This window comes from Paramormyrops kingsleyae, chromosome 23 (assembly GCF_048594095.1).
Source record: "Paramormyrops kingsleyae isolate MSU_618 chromosome 23, PKINGS_0.4, whole genome shotgun sequence".
NCBI lineage: Eukaryota > Metazoa > Chordata > Actinopteri > Osteoglossiformes > Mormyridae > Paramormyrops > Paramormyrops kingsleyae.
Window position 1 is genome coordinate 5231387 of NC_132819.1, and position 14842 is coordinate 5246228.

The 14842-nt window shown below is 43.3% G+C and overlaps 1 protein-coding gene across 1 annotated transcript; it reads right to left on the reverse strand.

The window, feature by feature from the left end:
• Positions 1-1938: 1938 nt before the first annotated feature.
• On the reverse strand, positions 1939-14097 carry LOC111860678 (tumor necrosis factor alpha-induced protein 8-like protein 2). The gene is made up of 3 exons (XM_023844580.2): positions 13909-14097; positions 4109-4442; positions 1939-3693 (listed from the first exon to the last, which is right to left on the reverse strand). The coding sequence occupies exons 2-3, from the start codon at positions 4424-4426 to the stop codon at positions 3451-3453; spliced, it is 561 nt and encodes a 186-aa protein (XP_023700348.1). The 5' UTR covers positions 4427-4442; positions 13909-14097; the 3' UTR covers positions 1939-3450.
• Between the last annotated feature and the right edge of the window lie 745 nt (positions 14098-14842).

A 14842-nucleotide genomic window follows, 5' to 3' on the forward strand; every position in this document is an offset into this window, starting at 1 on the left:
GACCAGTACTGACCCACCAGGACTGACCCACCAGGACTGACCCACCAGGACTGACCCACCAGTGCTGACCCACCAGGACTGACCCACCAGGACTGACCCACCAGTGCTGACCCACCAGGACTGACCCACCAGTGCTGACCCACCAGTACTGACCCACCAGGACTGACCCACCAGGACTGACCCACCAGTGCTGACCCACCAGGACTGACCCACCAGGACTGACCCACCAGTGCTGACCCACCAGGACTGACCCACCAGTGCTGACCCACCAGGACTGACCCACCAGGACTGACCCACCAGTGCTGACCCACCAGGACTGACCCACCAGGACTGACCCACCAGTGCTGACCCACCAGGACTGACCCACCAGGACTGACCCACCAGTGCTGACCCACCAGGACTGACCCACCAGGACTGACCCACCAGGACTGACCCACCAGTGCTGACCCAAGGCCTACAAGGCTGTAGGAGGGCTCTATTAAGGCAATGAAAAAACCCTCTGTGTCAAGTTACAAAGTGCTTAAAATAAAATATCTTTTTATGGGGCTGAAGGCAGCTCCCATGAAGACGAAGTCAGATTTATTTCCTGCGCAAACGAACAGCTGCTAACCTCTTGAGAATTTCTTGATCTAGAGGAAAGCTTGACGCTGTAGCTGCCTGCAGACCTTTTCACTTCGACATTTTGTTCCTTTTTTTTTCCACCCCATAATATCATGGTTGAGTTGCTCATCAGGCTGGGCTGGCTTGTTCTACTCAGTGTCACTGTTTTGCTGTGATTTGCGTGTGGTAGAATACTGTCACATTTGCAACACATGGGTTAAATCTGGGTGATCGGATATAGGAGCTGGACTTGAACATGATATGCGGTGGGTGTGAACGTGTGTGTATGTGTGTGTGGGGGGTTGCTGAGGTTCTGCAAAAACATGTCATCTTTCTGCTGCTGCAAAGCACTAAGCAGACTTTTCTTACCCATGATCCATGGTAATATCTGTAGATATTCAGTTCACGTTTTCTGTCGAATTTAGCTGAAGTGCGCGTTTAGTTTTTCTTTTTTTCTTTTTTTATGAGAAACGAAACTCCGTTTCTCTACTGCAGTTAAACCACAAGGAAATGAGTACAGCTTGAGTGTACAATGGAGGATCACAGGAAGATTACTCTGAGGCCCTTGGCTGAAGTCTGCCAGGTGGCGCCCAGATTTGTGAAATTATTTGCCTACCTGTTGCTGATTTGGAGCATTCCACTTGGGGCTTAATCGTAATAAATCAGATCAAACCAACTCACCGTGAAAAGGGGGACTGACACTGCATTTGCCACACCTTTCCTGTCTAGATGGTGAATCATCCTTCGTTGCGTTAATTCTTTGGTTTTGGCTGTCAAACACAGGGACGGGCTTGGGGGGGGATTAGCATTTGAAAGGTTTGCCAAATGTCTCTTAATGTTTGTTACAGTGACACCAAGTGGGGAAATGTATTTTTTTTCAGTGTCTGAGGACATCAATCCCAAAAAGATAAGGATATGAGGAAGACAACATGAAATTACCTTTTGGTGTGACACTGGCATGTAGGGAATGGGCTCCGGGCAGAGAGCCTTCCACCCATCTGACGAAGCGCCACACCTGAGCTGCTCAAGCTGAATCAGCACTGGAACGTGGCAATTAAATGCTGGGTGGCAAAGCAGATCCGAGAACACTTACGTAGTCCTGCCTGGAAGCTGAAAGTGCTTTGAGCTGGTGTTTATTTTTGGTTATGGTTTTGGTAGATGGAAAAGAATGTTCTTTTGGGCATTTTGGTGACTTTTACATGAAACATTTGTTTCAATCTAGCAGTGACCCATGTGTGTACATCCACTAAACAGAGCACGCTCGAATGGGCACACTTATCCTTATATAACCCCATATATTAATATATAATTTTATATAAAACGTAAACAAATGACACATTGTTGTGACAGGAGCATTCTTTATTAAAAAATCATACAAACAGGAAAATATGTTGTTGCAATAGTAAGGAACAGTCAAGATTATATTCAGTATTCAGTTCCCATTTGGTAAATGGATTCACAGCAAATTTCAAGTTGTCATGGTGTGTCACCGTGCTAATATTTGGATGATGAATTTTACGTTTGGAGTGGAAAAGAAATGAGTGACGTTCATCCTGTGTTACTCAATTTGAACACTAGATGGAGCACCTGAATTTACGGTCCCTAATATCTCCATGTGGTAAACCCAAGGTACAATTCACAGCTCTGGAAAAAATTAAGAGAATACCATATTTTTAAGCAAATCTGTATTTTAAAATTCTGGTTTAATCCTGGTTCTGCTGGCAGAAGGCTATACTGAGCAGTGGGTGGCTTCCAAGCTCAAAGAACAACGTGAAGCTACAGACACTGGGAACAACAAGAAACCGGCCGGATAGAGGGTGGAAGCGACTTTCTAATGGCAGAGATGACCGTTAACTTATCTGACAGTTTCTCATGAATTGAAGGATGACATCAAGTGACTTTCAAAGGGAATGGGAAACATTAAGTGCAGGTGTGAAGTGCACTGCTAGGACAGTATCAGGCTCCTAGTAACAGGACTGAAGTACTATGAAGCAAGAAAGAAGCCCTTCATTAATGAGAAGCAGGATAAGAACCAGGCTATATATATAATTCACAGACACACACCCATAAATTGAGATATGAGTGAAACAAAAAATTGTGCTGCGGCCTCTTAATGTTTTCCAGAGCTGTACATTTGCTTTCTGCCCTGTCTTTTCCTCCTCATGTTAAAGCACTCTTCCCCAATCACTGATGTACACAGATAAAACACATAGGGACATATAGAGTATTTAAAATAGGACAAAGACTCAGTGCTTGCTTGTAACACTTTTGGCAATTGGAAAATACATATCTATACAGTGAACAAATAAATTAAAATGCTCCTCAAACTATTATATATATATATAAAAAAAACAGTGGTCAACAATATTGCTACATCAGTGGGAATCACCTAACAATGACCACCCAGGATGAGCGATATTCTCATTTATGGTTAAAGGTTCAATGCAATGCAGCCTGGTTATTAAATATTCGATGGACGGGATAACATTGTTGCCTGAATGTACAGATGTAGTCTCTTGTTTGTTAACAAAACCACTCACCAAACTGTACGACTCTTTTTGTATGCCATTGGGCCCTTCTATCCAAGGCTTACAATTATATACTTCGATTCATTATTAAGGCCATATATTTTCCAAGGAATTTATATTTAAGTACCTTTTTGAAAGTACAACAGCGATTCCTTTCCTGGAATTGATATTTAAATGACACATTCAGTTCTTTATCCGCAGCGCCACCGACTGTCCACAGATAAAGACTAGATTGCAGTCCCTCCTTTGTGTGATGACTCAGCCAGGTCTTTGCACCTCCCCTGTTGAGGTCTAACCCAGTCCCTCCCCAAGTTCTTCAACCTCATAGTTTCCCATCCTCCACCAACTTATCCAGACCAGCACAAATTTTGGTCAGATGGGGCCAGAGTTTCCCTTTGGGATTGTAGAGATTTTCCAGCAGATCCTGGTCTGCATAATGGTTGAAGACATTGGTGATGCGCCCATGCGACTTTGGGGTGAGGTGCTTATCTACCAGCTTGAGTAGCATGTCCCGGGACTCTGTTAAGATGCCAGCCATCACTGCTTTGTCGAAGGAAAACTCCACCTGAAGGGTAAATGGCAAGAGAACAGATATGTAGCAACTATTTAGCTTTTTAATTACTCGTTGGCTTGACAGATCCATCAGTCTTCCATATCTGCTTCTTCCGCACATGGCATCAATGACAGATAATAATTGTTGTGATTTATTTCTTGTATTTGAACTGAAACCAAAATGATCACATAATAAACAATAATTTATTGGTGTTTACAAGAGAATGGGAGAGAATTTAATATTGGGAGGGACACAACAATTTAAAAGCAAAGGTCTGTTTTTTTGGGGGGGACAAATTAAACATTAGAGTCACACGTCCCACACGTTCTGCCTGGTCCTTATACCCGTGGGTATTTACATCATCTATGCTTCGTTACATCTATATCTGAATCTTGGATTTTAGGAAAGTTATAATTTGAAACATTACCTCATGGAAGCTTATGGCTGTCATAGCTCCTGTGTGAAGCTTCTTCTTAAACTCCTCCGCCAGTCCAAGCTCCTCTGGACTGAACTGATTGTGGCGAAAGAGCACGCCGATCTTCACCGCCACCTTGATGAGGTCCTTCACAACCTTCTGGGCCTTCGTACGGTTGCCGGAGTGTTCCTTAGACACCCGGTAGAGCTCATCCAAGATCTCGCTGCTAGTGTCGTCAATGAACATATTCACCATCGTCTTGCTGGCCATGTGGCTGAGGATTTTCTTCTGGGCCTTCATGGCCATGTCTTTGGAACTGAAGGTCTCCATCGTGGCTTTTGGAAGACTGTAAGAAAATGGATGCTTATCAGTAACAGAATCAAAAAAATAAATAAATCGGTGCTTGCATTAACTATTCAAGAAATTGTTGAAGCATTCAGCACTAGTATTTTTTACAATAACACAAACACTTGCAAATAATTAAATGTAAACCTGGGGGGTGCTCCACAAAGCAGGATTTCTCAGTTAGCTGGGTTAACTTAAGCTAGAAGTCATGCTCATCCAATAAGCGTTTAGGTAAAGAGTATTCCTATTGGGCAATCATGACTTAAGTTAAGCTTAATTTTAGCCCGGCTGAGAAATCCTGCTTTGTGGAACACCCTCCTGGCTAACTGGGTATTAGTGACTAAGTGAAGGAGAAACAGCACAAAAATGTATCAAAGCTCCTCTAACTCAACAAGTAGGACATCGTGCTAACAACACAAAGGTCTTGGAATCACAGGGAGCGCTCCAAAGCTGTAAACCTTTGAAATATTTTAGGTCACTTAGGATGAAAGTGTTGAACCAATGATATGAATAAAAAAATCCATCTGACTTCAGTCCAGATTCATGGGGAGCTGGTTCATCACAGAACACATACAAACACAATCTATGGGAAACTTAAAAACACCAATTGAACTACCTGCATGTCTTTGAAGCACGGGAGGAAAGCCAGAGGGGACGCACAGAACAAAGGCGGGACTCAAACGCCAAACCTACTGAGCCACCCTGCTGCGTCACAAAGACGCACAAATAAAAGAACACAAAACCAAGCCCACATATTCACTTCTATACGCACTACAGAGGTCATAATAATATTTCTGGTTACGCAGATTTCCCATGCCAATATTAAACACCACATCATATTTTATATTTGCCGTTTAACGTTTGCTCTATATGATTACCTTCAATTTAATTGAGAAAATTGCTTTGCAAAAAAGCCATTTTTATTTCTAGGGATTCTGAATAACTGAGGACAGGACTTAGATTCATTTGTGACTTGTGCCCTGCAATTGTACGTTAATAAAAACACTGTTCGATTATCTCTCCTGAGAGTCACCTAATTCTGGCAGTCAGCCCAACCACCCATTTTTACAAAGACTTGATATGTTGTTGTTTGGCATTTAATAATCACTCAGCAGATGTAGCAAACCATCCGACTCGCCGTGCCAGACAGCAAAGTTAGCCAAGTTCACGCCTGAAAACTCTCATCATTATGTAAAAACTACCAGTGGGCAACTTCGTCATTCCCAAGGTGTGTCGTGTTTTAAATGGCTTTTGAGGAGCAAAATCCGCATGCATTAAAATACAGATGCCATGGAGCATCATTAGTCATTATGGGCATTGAAGGGCTTGTAGACAGACTCACAGATTTGGTAATGAAAGGCTGTAACATGGCAACACACACACACGCACACACAAACACACACACACACACACACACAGGTTTGTAATTATATCTTTGTGGGGACTCTCCATTGATTTCTATGGGGAGAACTTTAATCCCAACATGACAACCTTGATCCCCACCCAGCCCAAACCTTAACCATAAGTAACCAAACAAAATATGAGACTTTTGGCATTTTTAGTTTTTTGACTGCATTCACAGATCTTTGTGGGGACCTGAAAAATGGTCCCCACAATGTCAAAATAACAGGTTTTTATTACATTGTGGAGGACATTTGGTCCCAAAAATCTAAAATAAACATAATCCCCCCCCCCCACACACACACACACACATATACACATGCGTGCGCGCACACACACACACACACATATGAGAGTTGTTGTGCGCGGATGAGCAAGGTTTACGTCGGACAGTACATCCCTGTTAGCTACCTTGTCAGCACCTCCTACGAGTTTAACAACCTCTGGTGAGGTTGTTGGCTCACTGCTTTGATAGTGATGATCCATTAGTCAGCAGCCCTCCTTTGTTACAATGATTTGTCATTCACAATAGGCAATGTGATGTCAACATGAGCGTATTGAATTGGCCATACGTATTGGATGCTGTGAATGATATTGAGACAGAACCCAATGAAAGTTAGATTAGTGCTTGTTGTACAATGGTTATTCCTAAATCTTCTGTTAAAGGGGACATTATTAGTAGAAGATGACGCTACGTTGACACATTCACAATCATCTACTTGCAATAACAGATGATAATGCAAATTATATCAATTAGCCCGGCTGCACATTCACACCTATCACCTTGGTCATGCACTGCTGCACCTTTTCCAGGTTTTAATTGTTAGGCTTAAGTTGAGCTTGTAAATCTGCAGTTTTCATTATAGATTTTTCGTTTGCTTTTAGTTTATGATACAGCAACAGTGACTGAGATAATAACTGTTTTTTTTGCTTGTTTAACAATGCTGTTGTATAAAAGGAATACATTAAGTCATTGTGGTAATTAACCAGTTATTATTCATACTGCTTATTTTTTAAAATTGTGATTATTGGTGGTATTTTCAGATTAAAGCACCAAGAGTCTAGCACTTATGTGATGTGTCTGCTCTCGTTAAGCCATCTCACTTCCTGTCTGTTAAGGAAGTCCATGTGGTATGCTAGGTATCTCTGCAGTGAATTGAGCATCCGTTCTCAGGTAACCCCTGTGTTTTTCTTATGAAAGAAACCTGTCTTGTTATTGTCCTTCTAGTCTACACGTGTCTGCACATAACCACTACAGGTGAATTCGGCATTGCTGTCAAAATCAGCAGGGAGGAGCTATTCTGTGTATTACGGTCACTTGGCACCACTTCCATTGTTCACACCGTCTGTGCTTTTATTCGGTCACAGAGCAGATTCACAAACAAATAAGGTCATAAATCAGTGGGGGGAAGTCTCTGCGTATGTTTGTGTGGACCGGACAATGAGCTGCCTTATTGGGTGTGTCTGGCCATCTGCGACTTCCTGTGGACAAATGCATAAGGGGGGGAGGGTCAAAATGGGGAAAATGTGCCTGCACACACGAGGTTACCACTGGCCTTTTTTCCCTGCTACATGGCTTTATGACCTTGCTTAGAAGTCTTTGTACAGATGACTTACAAATTCACAGAATTTAAAATTTCCCAGTTTTGGATTGATTGACTTTGACGGTCGACGTCAAGTCCAGAAGCTGCGGAAACAGCATCGTCTGTTCAGGGCCCTGAAATGAGGGCTGTACGCCTGTCAGTACTGCGATTCTGCTCTTGCTATGACCATTTCTTGGAAAAAAAATGCATAAATAAAAAGAATTATGTAAGCAACTTTAAAAAAGAATTATGCAGGCAATAATAAATCAATTTGCAATTTTAGTTTTGTTTAAGCTGACATAATTAAAACTCATTAAAGAAATGAACTGTCGGCCCCGTGAGTCACATCCTGGTGTTTCCATAGACACCATTGCCAAGCCAGTATCTGTGAATCAATCTTAAGTGTGTTTAGATAAAGGAAACACAGTGTGCCGCTCCTTCTGTGTGGGCCCTCTTTATGCAAACATGCTGCCACAATGATGTTTGAACAACCATTGCATATTTGCATTGATTTTTATCAACAAATAAAATCTTTGCAAAGGTTATTGTCACAATATCAACACATGCTAAGTGGAACTACTTCAAATTCTATGGAGTCACATCAAAAAGTTTACACTGGTAGGTTGAATGAAGTAATCTTCATATAAAATATTATTCATCCAACAGTTTCTGCATATATGCCATTTACTGCTATGATTTGAATCCAATTTTCTCTACATGGTGGGTCACTGTGGTACCTGGGGTTAATAATTGGTTTTTCACCATCTGCCAAAAATGACTTAATCGTGTATCTACCTGTACCTAGTCGGACACATTACGGACATATAATTAAAGACACGTTCTGGGAAAAGTCAAAGAGTTAATATCCGGTGAATGTTATTTAATACTCAGCCAAAAACCCAAGAGAATGGACAGAGAGATAGATCACATTGTATGCCAACGTGTCTCGCTTTTGACCTTGGGAGAATTCATGCCAAGGGCTGAAATGTGGCACTGGTGTTACCAACAGGGCATGGTGGCATTGCCAAGGGTGAGGTACTTAGCCCTGAGCTCGTTCACTTGCCCCAAGAGCAATCTGGCTCATCGTATGGTGCCCTGTGGGTCTCTTGGCCTCTAATGGCAGAATCGCATCTTGAGGTGACCTTCTCCCGTGGTTTAAGATACTCTGATGGAATAAAACGAAAAGGCTGCAGACGGAGTATTCCAAAGGATTTTTCTAAGATTAAGGTTCCATCATCATAAAATGGAGATACATCTTGCTTTGAGAATCCTGGAAGCTGACGAATGAAATTCTTGATACAGGGAAGCAAGTATATCATCAAGGTTAGCGAAACTAGATATTTAAACTGAAATTTATATTCTTATAAACATTTAATTCACTCTGGAGCTGTGCATTTTAAGAACAAAAACAGGCAGCGTCTATAGTGTTCCGTTCTCTTATTAGCATTGTGCAATTGCGGTTATTTACTTTTTTTGTTTTATGCTGATAAGTCCGTATTCCAGACAGCCGTGACACAGCTGGGATTTCGGGGTGTTTCGTGCCAAACCCTGGCTGTGGTGGAGGTAGCACAGTGCGTGAAGTGTTACGGAAGGACAGCGTCCACGGCGCGTGAGTCACTGACTCGTGCCGCACCCCAGCGTGTTCTGCGCTCATACAAGGGCGACGCCCGAATCCTACGTTTCATTTCCATTGTATGGCTGGATTCACCCCTGCGTGATTTAATGAAAATATAAACTTGAATTATGCCGTCTTAGTCGCTTCGTCCACAGAATTTATTCCACTTTCTTCCATAAGACTAGTAGATGGGGGGGGGGGGGTTAGTGTTCAAATAATCAGGCAAAAATCTTTCAGGGCGCAGTTAGCTGATGTCTGCTGCAGTTTGTGTCCTCAGATAAACTCATGAACAGGGACAAACCCAGTAACCAGAGTCACATACTACACCCAATGTAGAGAGATCTTCATCAGGCCCCTAATATGTGAGAGATTTTTAAAAGGGATGCTTTATTAACATGCACTGAAAATTTTACAGCACCAAACTGAATATCTTTTTTTATATAGCTTTTTTTCTCTTTCAACTTAAAAAAAAACTAGTGGTCTAAATTTTGAAGAAGTATTCTTCAAAATATTTAGAATTTAAATGATATTAAACACTTGATCTTTCAAGTATTACAACCAATGAGTTTACCCCTAAAAATTACAATTATTGAATATATACATATTTTTTTTAACCTGGCCACAAATATACCTGAATTTCCGCTCGGTATATTTTTCTCTCTCTTGATCTCTGTGCTCAGCATATTTAGCCATGCGGGCGCGGATACAGCCTAGCAATTTCAAAAAATTGTTTTGCTTCAAAAAGATGTAGAAACTTGTTTACCCTTTCATCGGCGTTCTTTTGAGGAAGTGCCTGACTTCCTGTGTGCAGCAGTGGAGAGGGAGGGGGGGGGAGAGAGAGAGAGAGAGAGAGAGAGAGAAGGAAGGGGAAAAAAACCAAATCTACTGCAAGCTTAGACATGCACAAGGGTGTGTTTCAGTTCTCTTACAACACCGACTGACTAGAGAGCCGGCCTCTAGGCCCAAGGCATGGCTCTGCATTTACGCCAGACAGCCCAGCTGACGCGTTTTACTGGGACTCCTGACCTGACCTGCCGTCATGGAGCCTTGGAGTTGCTGCATACTCCACACCTGCCAGCTGCGGTCGGTCCATTTTATGCACCTGATGCTTGTACTGAGAGGCCTGTTATAGACAAACCCGTCGGCGGCTGGAACATACAGGCTGGGCTCCCCCCCCCCCCTTCAGCAGAATAATAAGTGGCAGGGGGGGGGGGGGCAATGGGTACAGCTTTTCCAAGACCAAATTTAGGGGGGCAGGGGTCCCTGGCCTACAGCCAGTAAAGTAAATGTTGGGGGCTGTACCTACAGAGAAAAATACTGCTGTAACGGCTAGAAAAAAATGCTGGGCTGCAGAGGTAAGCTTGTGCATAAGTCTGGCCTTAAGTGTTTCAAAAATACCCCAGTTAAAAAACAGCCCATTAAATATGCTGTCTGATTTCAGCAGACAGTCTGCCTGGATGGATCTATAAGCAAATATTTACGTGAATATTTAAGTGAAAGCCTGCAGACTATATCACAGATTGAATAGTTTCTAATCGGTGTTAGAAGCTCCTTTCATCATTAAAATGTCACTTTGATTATGCCGTAAATCAAGACGGAGACTTCTGCCTGCTGGCGTTGTAAAAGATTCAGAAATCATTCATTTTCTTAGTAAGAGCGACACTTGGTGAGTACTTCCCCAAAATGTAACATTGTGACTTAGGAATTTACCTTAAATATAACCCCCCCACCCCCACCCACATAACACACACGGTCATCTGAAATAAACTGATTCAGTTTTGTTTGTGTGCACTTGATGTGGCCTTGACCAAAACAGCTATTGGCCTCGATTTCCCCTCGTCAACTTGCGCTGCTGCCTCTTCATTCTCGTACCTGGTTTGCGTTGCTCTGGTGAAAAAGTGAAGCTATATACATAAAAACTGTAGGTTTCGGGAAATGACTCATGAGAATGTTTTGACTGTGAGTTGCGACGGCCACCTGGCCTGGCCCTGGTTTGTAGCTTTCGGGACGGGCAGCCTGAGCCTGTTGTTTACCTTCACCCGGTCTCCGAGCTGTGCGGTGCCTCCTTGGCTGCCCTGCGGACAGTGTTTTGAGCCCCATGTCGGATCTGTCCTTTGTGGAAGTGCATCAGCTTCCCCACACGAGTCATATGAATTTCTTAAAACATAATTAATACATAAGTGCGCATATTTTCAGGTCTGGGCATGATGACACAGGTTTTGAGGGCTTTTTAAGCAGTCCCTAATCCCACCCCCGGGGGCTCTTGTTTCAGTTTATTGTCAAGATGGACACCTTTGAAATCGCTGTTCCTTTTTCAGTCTGGTTTCACTGCTGTTACTTATAAACTACCATAAAGACACCAAGGCTGTTCACACATTTACACATACTGTATAATTGTCTCATCATTTGGAGCGGAAAAAACAGAAGACCCAGACCAGAAATAGAAAAAAAAAATTATCAGTAGATAAAAGCAAGTTTCATTTGTAACATAAACAAGGTGTTAAAGAACCAACAGGTATCGGTCTGAATGATGCCAGTACTTAGTATGCAGACGACGCATGCAATGTTTGAAAACTGTCGATCCAGTCACTCCGCTCGATCTAAAATGAGCAGAAAGCTGGTATTGGGTTTCACACATACTATATCTGCATGGCATTTCAAGAAAAAAAAAGTGATCCCCCTTGCTTGTCACAGCAGGAAAAAGTCATGATGCAATCCTGTAAATTCTCAGAACCTGAGGACAAGTACAGGCGTATAAAAAGGGGCAGACACGCACAGAAATACATCGTAGAAATGAGTGAGCCGCTTCTCACGAAGAAACACGGCGATTTTGTTTTTATAAATGATGCCCATAAAAAAAAACAAAAAAAAAAACTTGTGGGTGAGAATAGTTTCCTGACAACGGGTGCGAGGAGAAGCCGGCTGCCCTGGCAGTTTGTAATGACGGTGTCTTTGGTGACCTTAGGAAGGACAAAAGCATGTCTAATTGTGAACCAGGGGAAAAACCGTGACTGTGTATTAGCCGGGAGGCCGTGCTGCTGGGAAGATGGGGGGCGTTTCTGCGTATGCATGAGCACATGAGCAGTGCATCAGTCCACGAGGGAGGCGGGGTGTCCCGGTCTGAGGTGACAGGGGAACAACGCCGTCTTTGAAAAGCTGCTTGCGGCTGATAGGTCTGACAGATAGAATCAGTAGTGATGAAGTTTGGGGTGTCCTATGCAGCCCCAAGCTGGACCATGTGACCCTGGCGATGGATGGCCTGGGGACACCACTCTCAAAGTTTGACCCGAGATCACAAACTCAAATAACCCTATGGGGGGGGTAGGCAGAGACTTGAGAGGGCCGCAGCTGAAGCGGGCTACTTCAGTTTGAGGTTAAGTTGAGAGATTAAAATAAAACTGTATAAAAAATGATATTGAGCTTGGTGCTAGCAAATTTTTTCGCCACTGTTTCGTGTTGGGCATTTCAGGTCCAGCAAGTACAAATTCAGACCAGGAATTTGCGTTCTACCAACCAGTTGAGTTTCTCTGTGACTGTGACTCTATATACTCAACTAAGTGGTAGAAATAAAATCTTGGTCCACATTTGTACTTGCTGGACCTGAAATGCCCAACACTACTGTTTAGCAAACCGATGTTATGTTGTCTTTCAATTGATTAGCCAGTCACATTTAACAATGATTAATAAACAGGCTGCAGGTTGGACGGAACCATCTCGCGGGTCGGATCTGGTCCATGGGCCGGTACTTGAGATCCCTGATCAGACTTTCATCTACACAGTAACAGTTCAATTCTCTCTGTAACCGGCATTATAATGCATCACGTCACATGTTCTAACGTTATCCTTAGAACCTGGAATAAGAATTTGATTGCCAATTGATTGCTCTACCAAATAAATAAAAAGCTAGGTCAAATCTCAAGTTAATGGACTGAGCTAATTCTTTATGCAAAAACTGTCCGGCGACTGTCAGAGCACATGACCCTCGTGATGACTATGAAACGGATTGTTGAAGGCCGTCAAGCAGATGATCTGAACGTTACAGCGGGCTGCGAGCTGTTGTGGTCATCAGCTGGCAAGTTTTGCAAAACTGGGGAAAAAAATGCCATGTGTGTTTGCTGAGAGAGGAAGTCACACTATGGGCAAGTTTGGCGAATTCGCTGATGCTGAAAATGGCTGTCACAGAAAAGCGCTCCGAGGTACAGCAGGCCGCAAGAAGCATTCTGCAGGAGCCTGTCTTCAGGCAAATTCACCTCAGGTTCTGAGTTCCAAACATTTCCAATCAATTGGGCATCAGCAAAAAAATCTCTCTCTTTATTAATTATCCTTCCTGACAGTGACATGCCCATTATTACACGCCACCAAGTAACAGTCTGAATGGGGACACATGCTTCAGGATGTGTTGCAAAACCTGCAACTTACAGCATGCCTCTCCATGTTTCCATTGTGCTCCCACATGCCTATTTACTCAAACCTCTTTAATCCAAATCGACATACATACTCCACTCACAAATGAGCTGTTTATACAGATGAACAGTTACCACAGAGGTATGATGCTAAACAACGATTTCCTTCCTGGAAAAGAGACCCAGTATCACCAAAAGAAATGGTTCCCTCACTGTCCGCCGCTCCGAAACAGCCAGTGCCGGCAGCACTGGCAGCAAACAGCATGGAAAAAGTGGAGGGTCGACTAAACAAACGTTGGTCGAAAGAACTGAATCCTTGCATCGTTACAAAAGTGATCTTGCAACATACCACAAGTGAGAGAGGAAGTGAGGCCAAGAAGATTGTGCAGCAGCAGACAGAGAGACCCACCATGTCCCCTGACTCACAAGCACATGCACACCGAAGTTCAGGTGGAACGCACTTACCAATGCCTTCTTGGCGGCTTCTTCCTCCGCCTGCAAATCCCCACAACAATGCTGTGTTCTCCACTCAGTTCTGAAGAGTTTTCGGTTTACAAGCCCCGCCCCCCTCCGCTATGATGACAGAAATGGCCCCTGAGCCCCTGTGCTGCTACTCTTCTGCTCCGTCTGCCAGCAAACGCTCTTGCTCAAGACTATTTGAGCTAGACTTCCTTGAGGAACTAATTGTAGAAGACACACCCCTAGAACGTCTCTCTCTCTCTCTCTCCCTCTCTCTCTCTCATGTTCTTGCTTGACTTTTCTCTTGTCTACTCTGTGACGTTGTTTGCTACATCTGCCCATCCCGATGGCTACACCTTTCCAGGAGGAAATGGCCCAGGTCCTCCTGTAAGCCTCTTAGCGCAGGAATGCACTCTGTCTTCTGGCCCTCTGCTCTCCATCTGCTAACACTGTGCCCAAATCCAGTCACTGAATTATAGGCAGGAAATGAACCTGTAATCACTCACTTTGGATACAATAATAATAACAGCACCACTGGACAGTGATATCCAGGGTTGACTTTGAGAGTCATTTCCTCAGTGACTATAGCACCAAGTTTCCACAATGGCTGTTTGATCAAAGAGTTCCTACAATCGTTCAGTGTCATTTTTACACAATATGGACAACTTTTTGACACAGCCGGACAGCCTTGCCCCTTGTTGCCAAGGAAACGGCCTTTTGACTTGTTCCCTTTTTTTGATATAATTGGACTGGGTCTTCGCCAGAGCAGTGCACCATGCAAGGGCATGGGGGTTTTGGTGTTGAGGAAGTGTCACAGATCACATGACCAAGTCAATGTAAGGGATCTCAAAAGTATTGTTCCATGGAGGCTAAACAATACAACATAGGTTGTAGGATGTATAACCTTGTGAATGTTGAACAATACAGAGTCTACATGTCT

Coding starts and splice junctions, on each gene's coding strand:
- LOC111860678 (XM_023844580.2), bottom strand. CDS start 4,426: ATGGAGACCTTCAGTTCCAAAGACATGGCCATGAAGGCCCAGAAGAAA. Junction 3,694..4,108: donor CAGCCATAAGCTTCCATGAG/GTAATGTTTCAA, acceptor TTTACCCTTCAG/GTGGAGTTTTCCTTCGACAA.